We start from the raw sequence: 15,753 nt of genomic DNA on the forward strand, positions 1-15,753 counted from the left end.
TTTTGACTTTTTGACAGCCTTGGGAGACATTTACGTCAGATCTTGAAAATAACTCTGAACTCTATATAAACGTGTACTCCATGACAAAGATTGTATAAGTCGTTGATTATCTTATCACAGTGGTTGGGATATGTTGTTATGCTAAAAAAATAAAAGGAAAAGGAAAGTTCAGGTAAAGTTTTAGATAATGTTAAAATAAATAAATAACATTGTTACATTATGAAATATAAAGTGACACTGTGACAGTTGCAGTTGCAAGATACAAAGTCACATTTTATTTATTTTTACTCTTAGTTGGAAAGTGGCTTCTGTACCTGCGGGATAATTATTACTGGTGAAATTAAGCTGTTTGGTGACAAAACAGTGCTGCAAATACATTGCTAAATCTAGAATATCCAGAAAAATGCCTATTGCTCAATGATCTTGCATTAAGGTTGTCATAGTCATATGACTCATGCAATAATAATAATACATTTTAATTTCAAATATATTACCATCTAATGTAATAATAATAAATGATAATGGAAAAGCTGCTGACTACAAGTAACAAAATTGTAGAAAAAATGTATTTGCCAGTGAAACTCGTGTATCATGCATGGAAAAAAGACATTTTCTTGCACACAAAAAAAAAAAACACTGCTAGGGAATACAGCTTTATCAAGTCCTTTCATAATTTCATATATCATTATCCATCTTGTTCTTTTGGCAGCGGTCAGTTGAGTGGAACTCTAAGGCACTCTTAGATGTTTGAGTTGTATATTATAAGAAAAATACTATGACCTTTCAGTTGATTAACATACAGAATTGAATCATGGCTTGTATATTGATATTTCTTCAAAGCATTATGAAATATGAAAACAGCTGTATTAGCAAGAACGCCGTCAAATTAATCCAGCCACTGGCTGTCCTAAAACATTTTGTTGGATGCTGGTGAGTTTGTTTTGCATGTTTTCTACTATAATGATATGACCTCTTGTGCTCAAGTGCTTTCATCAGATGAGCAGCGTGTGTACTGAGACTCATTAATAAACCCCAGCCATGTGTTAAAGGCCCAACCGGTCACTTATTCACTCACATACAGTCCCCGTCCATCTGCAGGGGCTCTGATCACCAGTTAAAAACACAGGCCTGCTCGCACGCGACCCTGACCCGAGAGCCACTCACGTCTGTGTTCAGACAAACACGCAGCCATGCAGAGACGCCTCTGTGTTTACACCTCCATCACGCTCATGCTAGTGCAGGGAACACTTTGCGTCACACACACACACACACACACACATTACAGCAGCTCTGGCCCAGAGTGAAGCCCTCGTCTGCTGGCTTCATACAGTCAGGGGCCTGATTATAGCTGTTTTGTAATTAACAGTGATCAGATTTGTTTTGTGGCAGAAATGGTACATGTGTAGAACAGTCTAATTCAGATGCAGCTTGCAGCTTTGCCAGCAGACGGGTCACGGGCCTTGGGGAGAGCAATCACGAGCCCCTCCATATGTTCCCTCTGCTTCTACACTGAGACCACCAGTGCCAGCAAAACTCCCAGAACAACCTAATCGTGTTCTGTAATTACAGCACGCTGTTTTTTTCCCTCTCTCTCTTTCTCTCGCACACACTCACGCTCTTTCACACTCTTCCTTTTTCTCACCCTTTTATTCTCCTTCTTCACCCCTCATCTTCCCTGCTGGCTAGAAATGAGGGGAAAAGACTCAAACGCTCCCTCATCAGATCATTTGTAAATTGCTTTACGTGGCTGATGCCGAACTCTGTTGGTTTTCGACTGCTTGAAATTATAAATAATTGTAACAGATGCGCCAATGTGGCCGGCCTCCAACAAATGAGGCCCCAGATAATTTGGCCGACCCTTTTGGCAGGCCAATTTAATAAAATGTGAACAAAATCTACCTGCTAATAATTTATCATCCCCTCTCCCAATTGGTTAAACTTAATTACCCTGGCAGTTAACAAGGTCACGCCCAGATGCCAAGCCCGGCTGTAGTTTTGATAATGCAATCAGGAACCCGAAGGTGATGACAGCGCTGTTGTTCTTTCATTATCTTGCTCTCAGAGAAAACACAGGTGCCAAGGCCTACTTGTCTGCTGGCGGTAATTACCAGTCATCACAGCCTTCAAACTTGGTGCTGCAAACATGTCAGAAACACGGCTGAACTTTACACACTTTCTTAGAGTTGTCTCTCTGCGAAGAAAGGGAAAGATTATGTAACATCTGTTTTCATCCGGTCTAAGAAAAAAGCATTGGGTGTTGTATTTGCTGGATACCGGCTTGCAATAGATTCACTTTCACTTGTCATATTATTTTGCTAGGAGTTGAATTGGTAATGTTGTAATGTCTCTTTCACGGCTGTGAAACGAATCCACCAGTGTACATGCAGTGCAGCACGTGAACTGCGGCCATCAGTCGAGTAACAACCTTCTATATTGCGAGCCAATCACTCGCACAATCTTCACAAAAGAGCACAAGTTTTAAGAATTTAATGAACTGGTCTAAATACAATCACCAGAAGTGAAAAGCTAAATGTAGATTATAAGCAAACTGCACCATGGTCGCGTAACTTCAGCTTCACCACCACTCCAAGCTCCAACAACTCTTTCAGTCTTTATTAAAGAAGAAAAAAAATTTGTTGAAAGTTTGAGTTAGACTACTTTTTAAGAGCATGATTATACAGATGGACTGTTCCTTCTCCATTTACAACACAATATTGCCATTGATATCAATGGATTCACCTCTGCACTGTACAAGTCGGACTTGTAACCCAAAGGTCGCAGGTTCGAGTCTCGGTACCAGCAGGGATTGTAGGTGAGCAAGGCACCGCAGCAAAAAAGACTGCCCACTGCTCTGTGTGTGTGTGTACACTACTCCCTGCTGTGTGTGCACACTTGGATGGGTGAAATGCAGAGCACAAATTCCGAGTATGGGACGTCATACTTGGCCACACGTCATGTCACTTTGTGATGAGAGTGAAAATGAGCCTTACGTTCTTTTTATTCCTGTCCAAGTGATGGAAGTCATTTGGAATTATTCTTTATTTTATCCTTTTACATAAAACAGAGCCTTTTAGACCAGGCAGTAATGCGCAAACACCAGTCCCATTCGCTAGTGTGCACCTTTCGCCTTGATATAAAATATCAAAATATGGCATGTCATTTTGTGAAGGGAGACTGATTGAGTGAGCTGCTGTGGGAAAGGTGCATGATCCAAGCTGCCCAGTACATTGAAATGCTTTATATCATGCACATTACAACAATGAGTTGGCATAATGTTTAATTCAGCTTGCCCTGTCAGGTGCTTTGACAGATACACCACCAATCAAACGTTTGGAATTGGAATGAAAAAAAAAAAAAAAACTACTCACAAAGGCTGCATTTATTTGTTTAAAAATCTAGTAAAAAAACAGTAATATTATTGTGAATTTTATTAGATTTTTTCTGTCTCGTGATCATTCAGAAATGATTCCAATATGCTTATTTGCGGATCTAAAAACCTTTTGTCATTTTTGATCAATTGAATGCATCCTTGCTTAATGAAAGCAATAATTTCTTTTAAAAAATCTTTAGATTATGTGTATGTGTGTGTATATATGCAATGCATAAGTATTCACCTGCAACTGAATACTTAAGACCATTTAAGGCAGCAGTTTGGGTGAGTTTATCAGCTCCTTGGAGAGTTTTACTCAATCTCTTGGCAAAAAGACTATGTAGAGTCTGTTTGTATATATTGGTTTGTACTCCACATGGCGCTCTAGGACATTTACCTTTGGTATATGCTACTCTAGTGTTGCCTTTGCAGTGTGTTTTGGGTCTTTGCCTTGATGGAAGATTAATTGTCCCAGTGCACCTGCTGATTGCAGCTTAATTAACGCCTGAGTTTTTCTGTAGTTAGTGCTGTCTGTTTTTTATTTATTTATTTATTTTTATGCTCACTGCCACAGTGAAACATCCCCAAAGCATAATGCTGCCACCACCCTGATTCCCTGTGTTCTGGGGAACATATTGTTCAGTACTGTAACCTTATGAGCCCAATTCCTGCTCTTCTTGGCCAGACATAGGCAGTCAAAGAACAACTGCACAATTTGGCCAAAAATGTTGTGATTACATAAGAATAAGAAGTGTATTACGAATATTATTTGTATTCATAAAAATAATAATAATGATAATAATAGTTATTATTATTACTACCAAGAAAAAGACACACAAAAAATAACACACAAAATAAGAAATACTATTGTAAATTACTACTGTACAAAATAAAACTAAATTTTCAAATCAAGCTTTTATTTTGGTGGACAAAGCTTCTCTTTTGTTGACAACAGGCATTTTCTATGTGCTTCTCATTACAAATTTGGGAAGATAGTTGGCGTATGTTGCGTTGCTAAATGAACATCATAAATGACCCAAGCTCAGAGCAGAAGCAGACATAAATTTGTGTGGAGCAGAATCTATGGCTCTGAGACACTGAAAACACGGATCATGAGCTGTTCATTTGTGAAAGAACACAGTGCTGTGCTTAACTCTGAAACACACAGTACATATATGATTTATTTAAATCGCAACCTTTGCCTTTTTTTTCAATTAAAAAGAAAAAAAAAGCTGTTTGAAGTAGTATTTGTGTCTTGGGTGCCACTGTAATGCCTAAAATTGTTGCCTAGGTAGACAGTTCATGCTAAAAAGTGTTTTACAATGTGCGAGTGATATAGTTTTATATTAAAAAGCTGACCCTGTAAAACATCATCTTCCACCCCTTAACAGTATTTTCCAGGCTTCTTGCCATCTTAATGAAAGTGTAAGTGTGCTGAACACGGCCTTCCAGACAGCTCTTTTTTTTTTTAAGGATCATGTGATAGTGTGTCTCCATCCCGAGGATTCATGCATGACAGAAACCTACTGTAGACATACAGACCTTCTTATCAATGTGAGCATAATAAGTTATATCATTATTTTTTGGAAGATAAAGTAACACCATGCATTGCATAACTGGGGCCAGATATTTTTATGATATGAGTTTGGTTGTGTAGCTGACACTAACAACAGAAAATCTTTCTCTTTGTACAGTTAACACTGAAATACTTACCCTCATACTTATCATATCTTCATACTTATCATATTAATGCTGAAAGACTTTTTATTCTTCGTTTGACATGGTTATGTAAGGGCATGTTCCCTGGAAAGTGCTTAATAAAATACTTTACTCAAAAATGACCAAACCTATGAATCATGAAAGCAAATTCTATGAAGCAGGAAAGCTCCAGTCTTTATTCATTGTAATGCAGTGGAAAGATCAATCAATATATCCTTCAAAAATGTCTGGGGTTTTTTTACAGAAGAGAAAAGTAGAACTATTTAGAATGACATCAGGTCAAGTAAATGATAACAGAATTTTCTGCATGTTTATCTACATCGTCCATATATGCAGTAATGCAAACATCTTTGTTTTGATTCCAGAATAGGTCATTTGTGTGATTCATGCAGACCTGATGTTTTTTTTGAATTTGGGAGAGGGGTTTTCAATGTCTCAAAGCAGCTCTGTTGTAATTAAATGTTGCTTATAACACAGGATTTGAAAACCCAACATGACGTGCCTTATTTAGTAATGAGAATTTGTAAGGGGAATCATTTATAAACCTGCTGTCAACGAAAGAGGAGCTCAGATGTTTTACAGATGTTCTATAAAATAAAATTATTACTTATAATATTCTTTAGAGTAATCAATACCTGGTATATATATTAGTTATATCTTCTTGCTTTTTTTAACAGTACAACAGCGTTTATACTACAGTATTGTAATTTTTTATATAAAGCATAACAACAGCATCAATCATAATTTAGCATAAAAACAACTATGTGCATGTGGTCTGAGGAAGTGGAGAGTGAAAAAAAAACTAACCCTGTATAGATTCAAGGGTGATTATTTTCACCTATATCCTTATGAGAAAGTCAACTTAAATCCACATTTTAAAGCTGATATTTTAAAAATATTCTTCCGAGGCCACATCTTTGTCAGCTTTTTCACCTCTGATGAGTTTGCATCCGTGCATATGAGCATGAGTCTGTGCAGTCCAGGAAGGGTAAGGCTTTCTTTGCCACTAGTTTCACGACTGCTGGAACCGTTTCTTTGTTCTCTGTATTCAGGTATTGATTGCTTCTCCTTTGTAAGCTTTAATTTCACTCTTTTGCTAATCCTTGCAGAGTTGAGGTCTTTGATGATGAGGACACCACTGTTCCTGTGTATGCTGAGAATGTTAAGTCTGGTTTTGGGACATGTGTCAGAGGAAAGTTCAGCTATGCTGTTAATGAGTTGACTTCAAGACATCAATAGGTAGATCCTTTTGGACTAAGAGCTCCAAGCAAGTGACTTTAGTTAGTTGTACTCAACGGCAGCCTAGTCAAGAGCTAATCAGCTTTTAAAGGATCTTTTCAGTTCTCTGAAGTATTAGTGTTTTTTTTCCTAGATTAAGGGTTTTTGATCTGGTCCCTGAAGATCTCCTTCTCTCAAACTGTAGTGGTGCGTCTGCCATTTTGTAGTTTCACTCTTTCACAGTTGATCCGCCATCTGGCCTTCCTTCACTGCCCTGACCAGATTTCGCACACAACTCTCCACTGGTTTTAGGTACTTTAGAGAGAGCCCACTCTTTACTCTCTCTCTCTCTCTCTCTCTGTCTCTCTCTTTCATTCCTTCCCTCTTTTTTCTTTCTCCCAAAAGTCTGCTTCTGTTGTCCTATCAAGTGTAACTCTGGGCCCTGATAGAGCAATTAAAGGCGCCTCCCTCCCCACCTTTGGTAATGAGGCCTGGCGCGTTTCTCACTCTATAACCCTTTAGTCTCCCCTAATGGGACATCATTATTGTCAAAGAAACAATGTAAATGGAAATGAACATGCTCATTAGGTCCCTGCACAGAGAACCCTTCAGCAGCATGCCGTGTGCGCTCCTCCTCACGATTCAGCCCGTGTCCCCTGTTAGGTTTCGGAGAGTGTGCAGGCTGATGTTTGTGTGTTCGTACGTGAAGGGCTATTGCTCATCTTTTGCTTTTGATAATTAACAACTTGCCTATTGAGTTGATGAAAAGGGGTTTTCTATTGTTTTATCGATTTCTTTTTGTCTTTGTCAGGGCGCCGAGTCTCTGTCTCCAGGTGGCGGCAGCAGTGATGGAGCAGACGGTCAGGAGCAAAGGATTCAGTGGCTGCAGGAATTACTTGCGCTTAAGGTGAACATTAAATACTTGCTTTATTCTGTCACTGTGGATCTATTATCTTCTCATTGGAGACCTCTTAGGAGATTTATGTCCTTATTTGAATGTTTTGGCCACATTCTCTGGTTACATTTTATTTTAAGGTGTCCTTGTTACAGTGTAATTATACATTTAAGTACTGAGTAATATGTTACCCATTCTCCTGCTCCTTAGAAATAGAACACAGAAGGAGTGCAATGTGTCATATAATTAAATTGAATTATTGTTTTTTATTTTTTAAATAAAAAAAATAAATAATAATTTTAAAATGTAAAAATGTATATGTTTAAAAATTAAAAAAAAACAAACAATTTTTGGCACTGAAATAAAAATAATATGTAGACAAATACACAAATTTCATGATTCCAAAACATAAAAAAAAGAAAGAAAAAACAATTAAAAAGTGAGTGACGTGATGTGTAGCCATGTGTGGTGTGGTGTCCCATACTCAGAATTTGTTCTATGCATTTAACCCATCCAAGTGCACACACACACAGCTGTGAGTAGTGAACACACACATGCACACACCGTGAACACACACCCGGAGCAGTGGGCAGCCATTTTTGCTGCAGCGCCCGGGGAGCTGTTGGGGGATCGGTGCCTTGCTCAAGGGTCTCACCTCAGTCATGGTATTGATCGTGAAAGAGAGTGCTGGTCATTCACTCCCGCAACCCGCAATCTTTGGGTTGCAAGTCTGACTCTCTGGGACTGTTTTTTATTAGTCCCACTCCCGCTAGGTTATATTCCGCACCCACCCGCTCCCGCAATATATTCACTCTTTGTTCACCCGCTGTCCGCTTAGAATAATTTTCTTCCCGACCGTTCCCGCTAAATTTAGATCTCGTTTCCAGAATCTCACATTTAAATTTCCGCTACTGAAAGAGAAAGATAACAAATAAAAGTGTAGTCTGCACAAAAATTGTATTTGTTGTTTTATTCGTCGTTTAACATTTTGCTCTCAACACAGTAGGAAAAAAGTGTCGAAAAAAGTGTAGGTTGTACAAAAATTTTAGCCTATTTGTTATTTTTTTCATCTTATCAAAATACGAAATTCCATTAACATTTTGCTGTTAACAGTAGGAAAGGTGTCACAGAGAAAAAAATAAATAAATGCAACATTTGTCATTTAAAATTATAGGCTAAGCAAAATATGAACAAAACCCAGTTGAACGTCCTTCAAGGACAGCGCATCCACACTTTGCTCTGCCATCCTCATACAGCCTGCTCTGAGGACCGTTACGCACATGCTGCACACACAGACCCCGCAAATAAAATGCATGACGCAGAAAGCGTTAGTCCATGCATGCAGCGCGTGCATAACAGTCCTGAGTGCAGGCTGTATCGGTGGTCGATAATAACGAGTAAAGCGCAGATATGCTGTTCTGAAAGGAAGTCGGAAATGGGATATTGTCAGCCTGACCGCTCCCGTTCAAATTAAACCAGAATTATCCACCGCTACCGCATTTTATTCCGAAATTTAATCCCACGTCACAAGAAATCTGGTCGGTTCCCGCGGGGGAATAATAAATGGCCACAACGTAATTTTAGATTTACTTAATAATATTTGGAATGTTTATTATTAATATTTAAAAGAAATGAAACATATATGAAATAGAATTAAAAAGATATTTCTAAATTCTAAACCATGGTAGTCTGATACACTGGCTGCCCTTTGGCTTATGATTTGTATTTGCATATGTGTGCGTCTGACTGGTAAAATTTCAGCATGAAGGAGCTCATAGCAGGTAGAGTCAGATGTTGTCCTCTGACCGCTGCCCTCTAACTGACCTCCATCCTTCATCATCCACACGCACACACACATTGACTGTCTGCAGAGGCAATGAGGCAGCGGGAGAGAAGACTGCTGAAGAACTCAAGCTCTTCACTAAACCAATCATCCATGTCTCTCTTCTGACTCTTCAAGCCTCTCTCTCTCTTACCCTGCTCTCTTCTCTGCTCCCATCTTCACCGTTCCTGCATTTCCTTCCTTTTAAATCTGGAGGAAACTAATCTAGTCGGTGTTTTTGTCTGTCAGATGCTTCAGTTTGTGAGGCTCAGTGACAGTCAACGGTTCCAGAGGTGTGGAGTACTCATCCTCCAGTTCGTATTGATTTTGATGCCCAGGTGGATGCATGCCGGGTACTTTAAACACCCCCCTTATGCTGTGATGTCACTCAGACACGAAACGTTGGTCACTCAATCTGAGCAGGCCTTCATTAGCGCTCTGCTTTGTTTCACTTCTCTGTCTCATTTTCTCTGTCTTTCTGGTTTGAAGGCTGAGTGTCCTCTTGTGAATTTCTGAGCAGTAAATCCATACTTGTCACATTGGCAACCGGTCTGGGGCTGGCTTGTTCTCTTTGTCCTTGTTAATAATAACAGGGTTCAGGGCCCTGCATTTCCCGCCCAGCAGGGCTGCCGTGTCATAGCAGCGGTAAACAAGCTTTCCTCCCTTTTAGAAAGCCTTTCGACAAGTCTCCTGGCCCTGGCCACTCAAGCTGAAAGGTGCGCTTGCTGTCTCTGCCAGAGTTCGTCTTGGCTAAGGTCAGAATAATAGAGGGCCTTCTTGTCAGGAAAATCTATATGTTCACCCCTGAAAAGTCCCATGTAATCTTTGGCGGAGATCCCCCCCCCCCCTCTTTTTTTTTTTTTTTTCTTCAAATAGCTGTGAAGCAAAGACCAATATTTACGGGCATTTGGGGAGCGACCCGGCTCACTGAGGCGTTCCTCCTGCTGCGGGGTTTAAGTGGAGGGAGAAGTCAGCCTTTTCCTATTGGCTGACAGGCGAAATGTCAGGCCACAATAATGCTACAGGTGCCAGGTTGGCGTGGAAACGCTTATCAGTGCCTTGTTCCCAGAGAAGCACTCAAAGAACATATCCCGAAAAGAAAAACACTCTCTTTGATAAAACTTTGCTAGTGATCTTCACACAAATAACAATGATCTAGTGACTTTGGTCATTTCACTTAAAGTGCTTTTGAGTGTCACTAGCAAAAAGATTTAAACTTAGCAGTATAAAAATGATCAAAGACAATTGTGTAGTGTTAGAAATGTGAATTTTTAGAGTTACTGCAGGTTCACAATTAGGGCTGGGCGATATATCGCATGCGATATGTTGTGAAATTCATCTTTTTACCATAAGATGAGTAATTGACTAAACTAGAAAATATTACAAATAAATTGATAAGTGCAAGTTTTTGAGCTGAATTTAGCTGTATGGCAGTGTTGTATAATCGATTTATCTTATAAGGTAACTGAAATTGTTACTGTTTCACCAAACATAACCAAGCTTTTTGAATTTTAAATCGTTATGAAACTGAATTGGTGATAATTCCACATTATGACAAACATCTGAAAGTAGCAGATTATTGAAAAAGAAAAAAAAAAGTTGTCCGGAGACTTGGTTCAGTCGGTTAATTGGATTTTGAGATGTGGATGTTGCACTCAAAAATAGAGAGAAATTAATGCGAGCTTGCTGGTATGAGGTTAAAGTGGACATGATTGGAGAGGTCTGTTATACGTCAGCAGAGAGGAGTCTGTCATCTCACTAGAACATTAAGTTATGGCATTTTGATATAAAAATTACAAGGTCAAAAAAAAAAAACATGCATGAGTGATTGTTTAATCTAAGATGGATGTTGCCTTACTCTTACCATGATACAGTTGACTTTTCCTTATGGCTTAGCTTAAGAAAGTCTGCATTCTGCCTAATAGTTATGATACAAGATTGTGGACTTCTTCATTTTAGGCTCTCGAATAGTGTTGTCAAAAGACCCGGTACTTCGGTACCAAGTCGGTACTAAAAAAGTGAAAACGTCACGGTACCAGGTTTTTTTAAGTACCGGTGGTACCGAGTACCCGTCAACCCGGTTCTTGACGCCAGACGGCCCTATGATTTCCGCGATGCAGAAAACGCGGACGGAATCTCGGAATCCAGTTATAAAAACGGAATTTACAGTTTAGCACGGAATGTCACGGAATTTGTCAAAGTTTGGATGAATGAATCAAAATTAGGTCATTGCACTTAAATCAAATCGCGGCGTGGACTAGTATCTGTAAATATTAAGCAAAAGTCGATTCAAATATGAATCCGCATGTTCTGCGAGTCTCTGTGTGAGTGAATGAATGGCAGAGACGCGGTTTTCTTTTTAACTACACACACTGAAGCGCGCCTGACGCTCGCGGTGATTCATCATCTGCCGTCTCAATGAGGACAGAAATACATAAACAATATCTACAGAACTGCTCTGAGAGTCCCCTCGCGAGCATTTTACCGTTTCATTGAGTAAAACCAGCGTCATATCATATAGCTATACACAGAAATGTAAAGGTATTCACGGCAACCCGTCAAAATAAAAGTTTATCTTAAAGACATTGTGCCAGAAATATAATTTTATATATATATATAATTTTTTTTAATTTTCTTTTTCTTTTAAATATTAAATATATTTTTTTAAAACACAATATTTCTTCCATATTTTTATTTTAATAGTAAATCCCCTTTATTTACCAAAACAATACAATGTGTTTAAATTTAATTAATTAAAAGACAAATTAAATTTGGGTGAAACTTGTTTACTGTTTTTCATACTTTTATTACTTGCGTAAAAACTTGAATCACAATTTAAATAAAGTATAAAGAATGGCATTGATTTTTGTACATTTTTATTTTTGTTTGACTTTATTATTAAAAATAGTGTGTTTTTTTTTAATTAGCATGTGGTACCGAAATTGGTACCGAGAACCATGGATTTTGACTGGTATCGGTACCGAATACTGAAATTTTGGTACCGTGACAACACTACTCTCAAATCCTATAGTCACTTATGATCCTTATCTTTTCTTTTTCAAATGTAGGCCTACTTTGTTCCCACAGTTAATAAATGTTCAAATGTGTTCTTAGGTTAGTGACAGTATTAGCAGTATTTTAATATTATAAGCCCATTATATATAAATATTTACTATAGGTTTCAATGGCTCTTAATTGTTGTTAGGGCTGTGCGATATGACGATATATATCAGATGGACGAAATAAAAAGTCTATCGTTTCATATTATGTTCTATCGTTTATTTCGTGGTGTCGCAAAATACATTGTTTACGGTAATACTTTTTAATCATTTGGATGAGTGCGATCTTTACACACCACCACGGGGCGTGAAGCGGAGACAGAACCAGGTGGAGAACGACCAGAACAAAACGAGAAGCTCGTTCTTAAACGGACTACATCTGTAGCATGGACACGCGTTTTTAAGCACTGCAGTTTTAAAACAACCGATTTTAAGCCGTTGAAACACAAACAACAGAGCTATATGCGTGCGCCGTCTCCGTTTCTATGTGAGAGGCTTTTTTTTTTTTTTTTTTGCCGCTTTATTGACTTTGAACGATCACATAAACACACTTATATGCGTCAGAATCCCCGTCTTGGTAAGTATCCTCATAAAGACAGCGATTTAGGTCTTAAGAGAGAGGAAACAGCTAAAAGAGAAAACGCATATGTAACAGTATATTGGATCCGGACTTCGGTCTTAAAGGGGGAAGCTGTCCAATAGTCGTTCTGTCTGCCATTCATATTAATCATAGCACATTGCTAGAAAATCTCTCACTGCTCTTGACTAAATCACTTTTGTAACTTTTAATAAGAAGAAATAATAATAAAAAATAATGATATATATATATATATATATATATATATATATATACATAATACACGTTAATTATATCTATTATAGATAGATAGATAGATAGATAGATATAATTAACACAGTGAAGACTAATTAATTTACACAATGTACGTAGCGTTTCTTATTTATTGTAGTTTTTTGTCCTATTGCTTGCAATTAGTTTCTTATACTTATTTCATCACTGACTGTTTATTTATTTTCAGTGAGCTTGAGTTTTTTTTTTTTTTGTTGTTGTTGTCTATTTTTAGGCTTGTATTAGTTTGATATTGACATTGGTGACAAGGATTATGAAAATTCTATGGTATCAAAGATTTTAATATCATAAAACCTTTTTAAAAGAAAAAAAATTACTATATCATGATATATATCGTTATCGTGATATAAAATTAGTCATATCATGATATAAGATTTTGGTCATATCACCCACCCCTAATTGTTGTTGTACTACATCTATTTCTGTTGCTATACAGTGTCCTGCATTTGCTATAGATGCATATGCAGTCTCTCTTTTTATATACATAATATTGTTTTCGTAGTTTTTAAATGGCAAGAGAATAAATCATATAACGCTTTTTCAATCACCTGTTTCTAGAAAAAATAGCTTGTTTGAGTTCTACAGTGACTGCCAGGCAGTGGCAACACTTTATCCCAAATAATAATTTAAGAACTAGTTATTCAATTGGCTCCACATGACAGTAATAAACATATTTGAAAAAAAGTCATGCTTTTGGCCTTTTTTATTTATAAAAATAAATGAAAAACACTATGCTTGTATAGTATAGAGGCTTAGGTTCAATTTGTAATCAAACTGATAGTTACGCAGTAGCATTAGTATTGCACATTAGATCATAAACTGACAGTATATTCTAATGCCTAGGTCTCTGGGAAGTGATTTTGTTATTGCTGTTTGTGTTCTGCATGGTTGGATGATTGGTCCAGTGGCTACATCTTCCACTGGTGAGGAATGTTCCTTGACTTTGCTGCCGGGAGCATGACCTTGTTGTGAGGTTGAGAGCGGTAATATGGTTTTATCTGTTGTTTTTACATCACAAGCTGGAGACTCAGAACAAGGTGTGTCTGTTGAGAGCGTACTTTTATTAAAAGCATACCCTTTCTGATGTGGAAGAGATTGTAATATGACACTTTTCCATTCCACTGTTGTGATTGGCTGTTGACATCAGAAAGGGTCACAAAGGGATGGCTTACCCTTTTTTTCTCTCCATATGGAACTTATTTGCATAGTCTAAAGTGCACCCTTAGAACAGTGCCTTTTACCTATGTTTTCTTTCCAAAACACTTTTAAAACAGTCTAGGCATTATGTGGAATGCGTAAGTCCAAACATGAGATGATGGTTGAATGGTCACCCAAGCATTTGTGTATATTTTCATAACAACTCTTCCGTGAATTGTTGTGAGACAAGCTGAAGTCAGTAAGCATATACTGCTATCTGAATGAGCTTATAGTGGTTGTGCTGCAGTTTTATCTACAGTTTGTGGAGTAAAAGTATGTATGTGAAGAGTTGTCTTGTATTGTGGCTTTTGTTTAAGCCAGTGGGCCAGGTGAGGTCTATTCATGCCAAATGCAAATTTTCAGGGCAAGGACACTTAAAAATAGAAATATTCACATGGGGTATCTGGTATGAACATTTACATGGCAACAGTCCAGGTTTTTCTTTTTTTTTTTTCTTTCCTATAAGGGTGAGCAGTCTGATTTTTTTCCTCCTTGGACTGTGAAGTAAACTGACACACCAGTGAGATTTGGTGGGCCAATAAGAGGTTACTTTTACACAATCCACTGCGTTAGTAGCACTAAAGCCATTTTGTTAATATGTATCTGCTATATCTTGTACTTTGTTTTTAAATGTGACATTAAATTAGTTTGATCACATTTAAGGCCAAAAAAATATCTTTAATGTTTAGTACATATTTAATATAAGGCCGAAAATACCTTTCATATATATCAAAATTCTTAATTATCATTTTAAGAGGTCTTAAATTTGAGAATAGATAAACAGTGATTTAATTAAATAAATTTGAGTGCTGCGCATTCAAAATGAAAATGTGCCACTGTTGCATGTTCAGCTTGGCAAACAAAAAAAAACAAGCTTTTTTCTACAAGCTTGTTCTAGCTATGTTCTACAAGCTTGGCAAACAAAAAAACTATATATATCAAACTCACGTATCAGGACTCGATATAAGGACTGCCCGAAGGCACAAGGCCAGCATAAAAGATGCTTGGGATTGTTGGCGGAACAGTCGAGCGCTGTGTGAGAAGTTTTCTGCGCATACATCTGAAGCGCACGCACACAGACAGCCGCGTCTACACCGCGCGAATACTACATTGAGCTCGCTACCGTTTTTTTTGTTGCATGGATGAATAAATGCAAAGATGTAAGATAACATACAAAGATAACAAAATTACATCAAAATGCGCATTTTGGCGAATATCCTAGTAAGCACAGTCGGTTAAGCATATGTCTTAACACAAATAGTTGAATAAGAAAACGCATGTGTATCAGTATATTAAATCCATGCTTTCGTTCTTAAAGTGAAAGCAAGCTAATAATAAATCTAATGCTGTCAAAGAAAAATACAAGTGCTAACTGCTGACTAAATAACCTTTGTAACATCAAAATTGATTAATCTATATTTAATTTATACAGTGAAGACTGCAGTTATTTTACATTTGATTGCGTACCCGAAAATTTATTTTAGACTGAGCTGAAAAACCTGAAAAGCACTGTTTATTGAACTTGTGTCTTTGTTCTATTGTATTTATTTTCTGCTATTGCTTGTAATTTGGTTATCTGTAGAAAGGTTTTTAGCTCTGTGCCCA

General features: G+C 37.6%; 1 protein-coding gene across 4 annotated transcripts in view; it reads left to right on the plus strand.

Moving 5' to 3' along the window:
- The window catches only part of cntln (centlein, centrosomal protein), a 95,634-nt gene that overhangs the window by 25,403 nt on the left and 54,478 nt on the right, over positions 1 to 15,753 (plus strand). For all 4 annotated transcript variants that reach the window (XM_058792567.1, XM_058792566.1, XM_058792568.1 and 1 more), the window contains one exon: positions 7,119 to 7,214. In XM_058792567.1, the coding sequence (XP_058648550.1) occupies positions 7,119 to 7,214 (96 nt within the window). The remainder of the gene's footprint in view (positions 1 to 7,118; positions 7,215 to 15,753) is intronic.

Source organism: Onychostoma macrolepis, chromosome 01 (genome assembly GCF_012432095.1).
Source record: "Onychostoma macrolepis isolate SWU-2019 chromosome 01, ASM1243209v1, whole genome shotgun sequence".
NCBI lineage: Eukaryota > Metazoa > Chordata > Actinopteri > Cypriniformes > Cyprinidae > Onychostoma > Onychostoma macrolepis.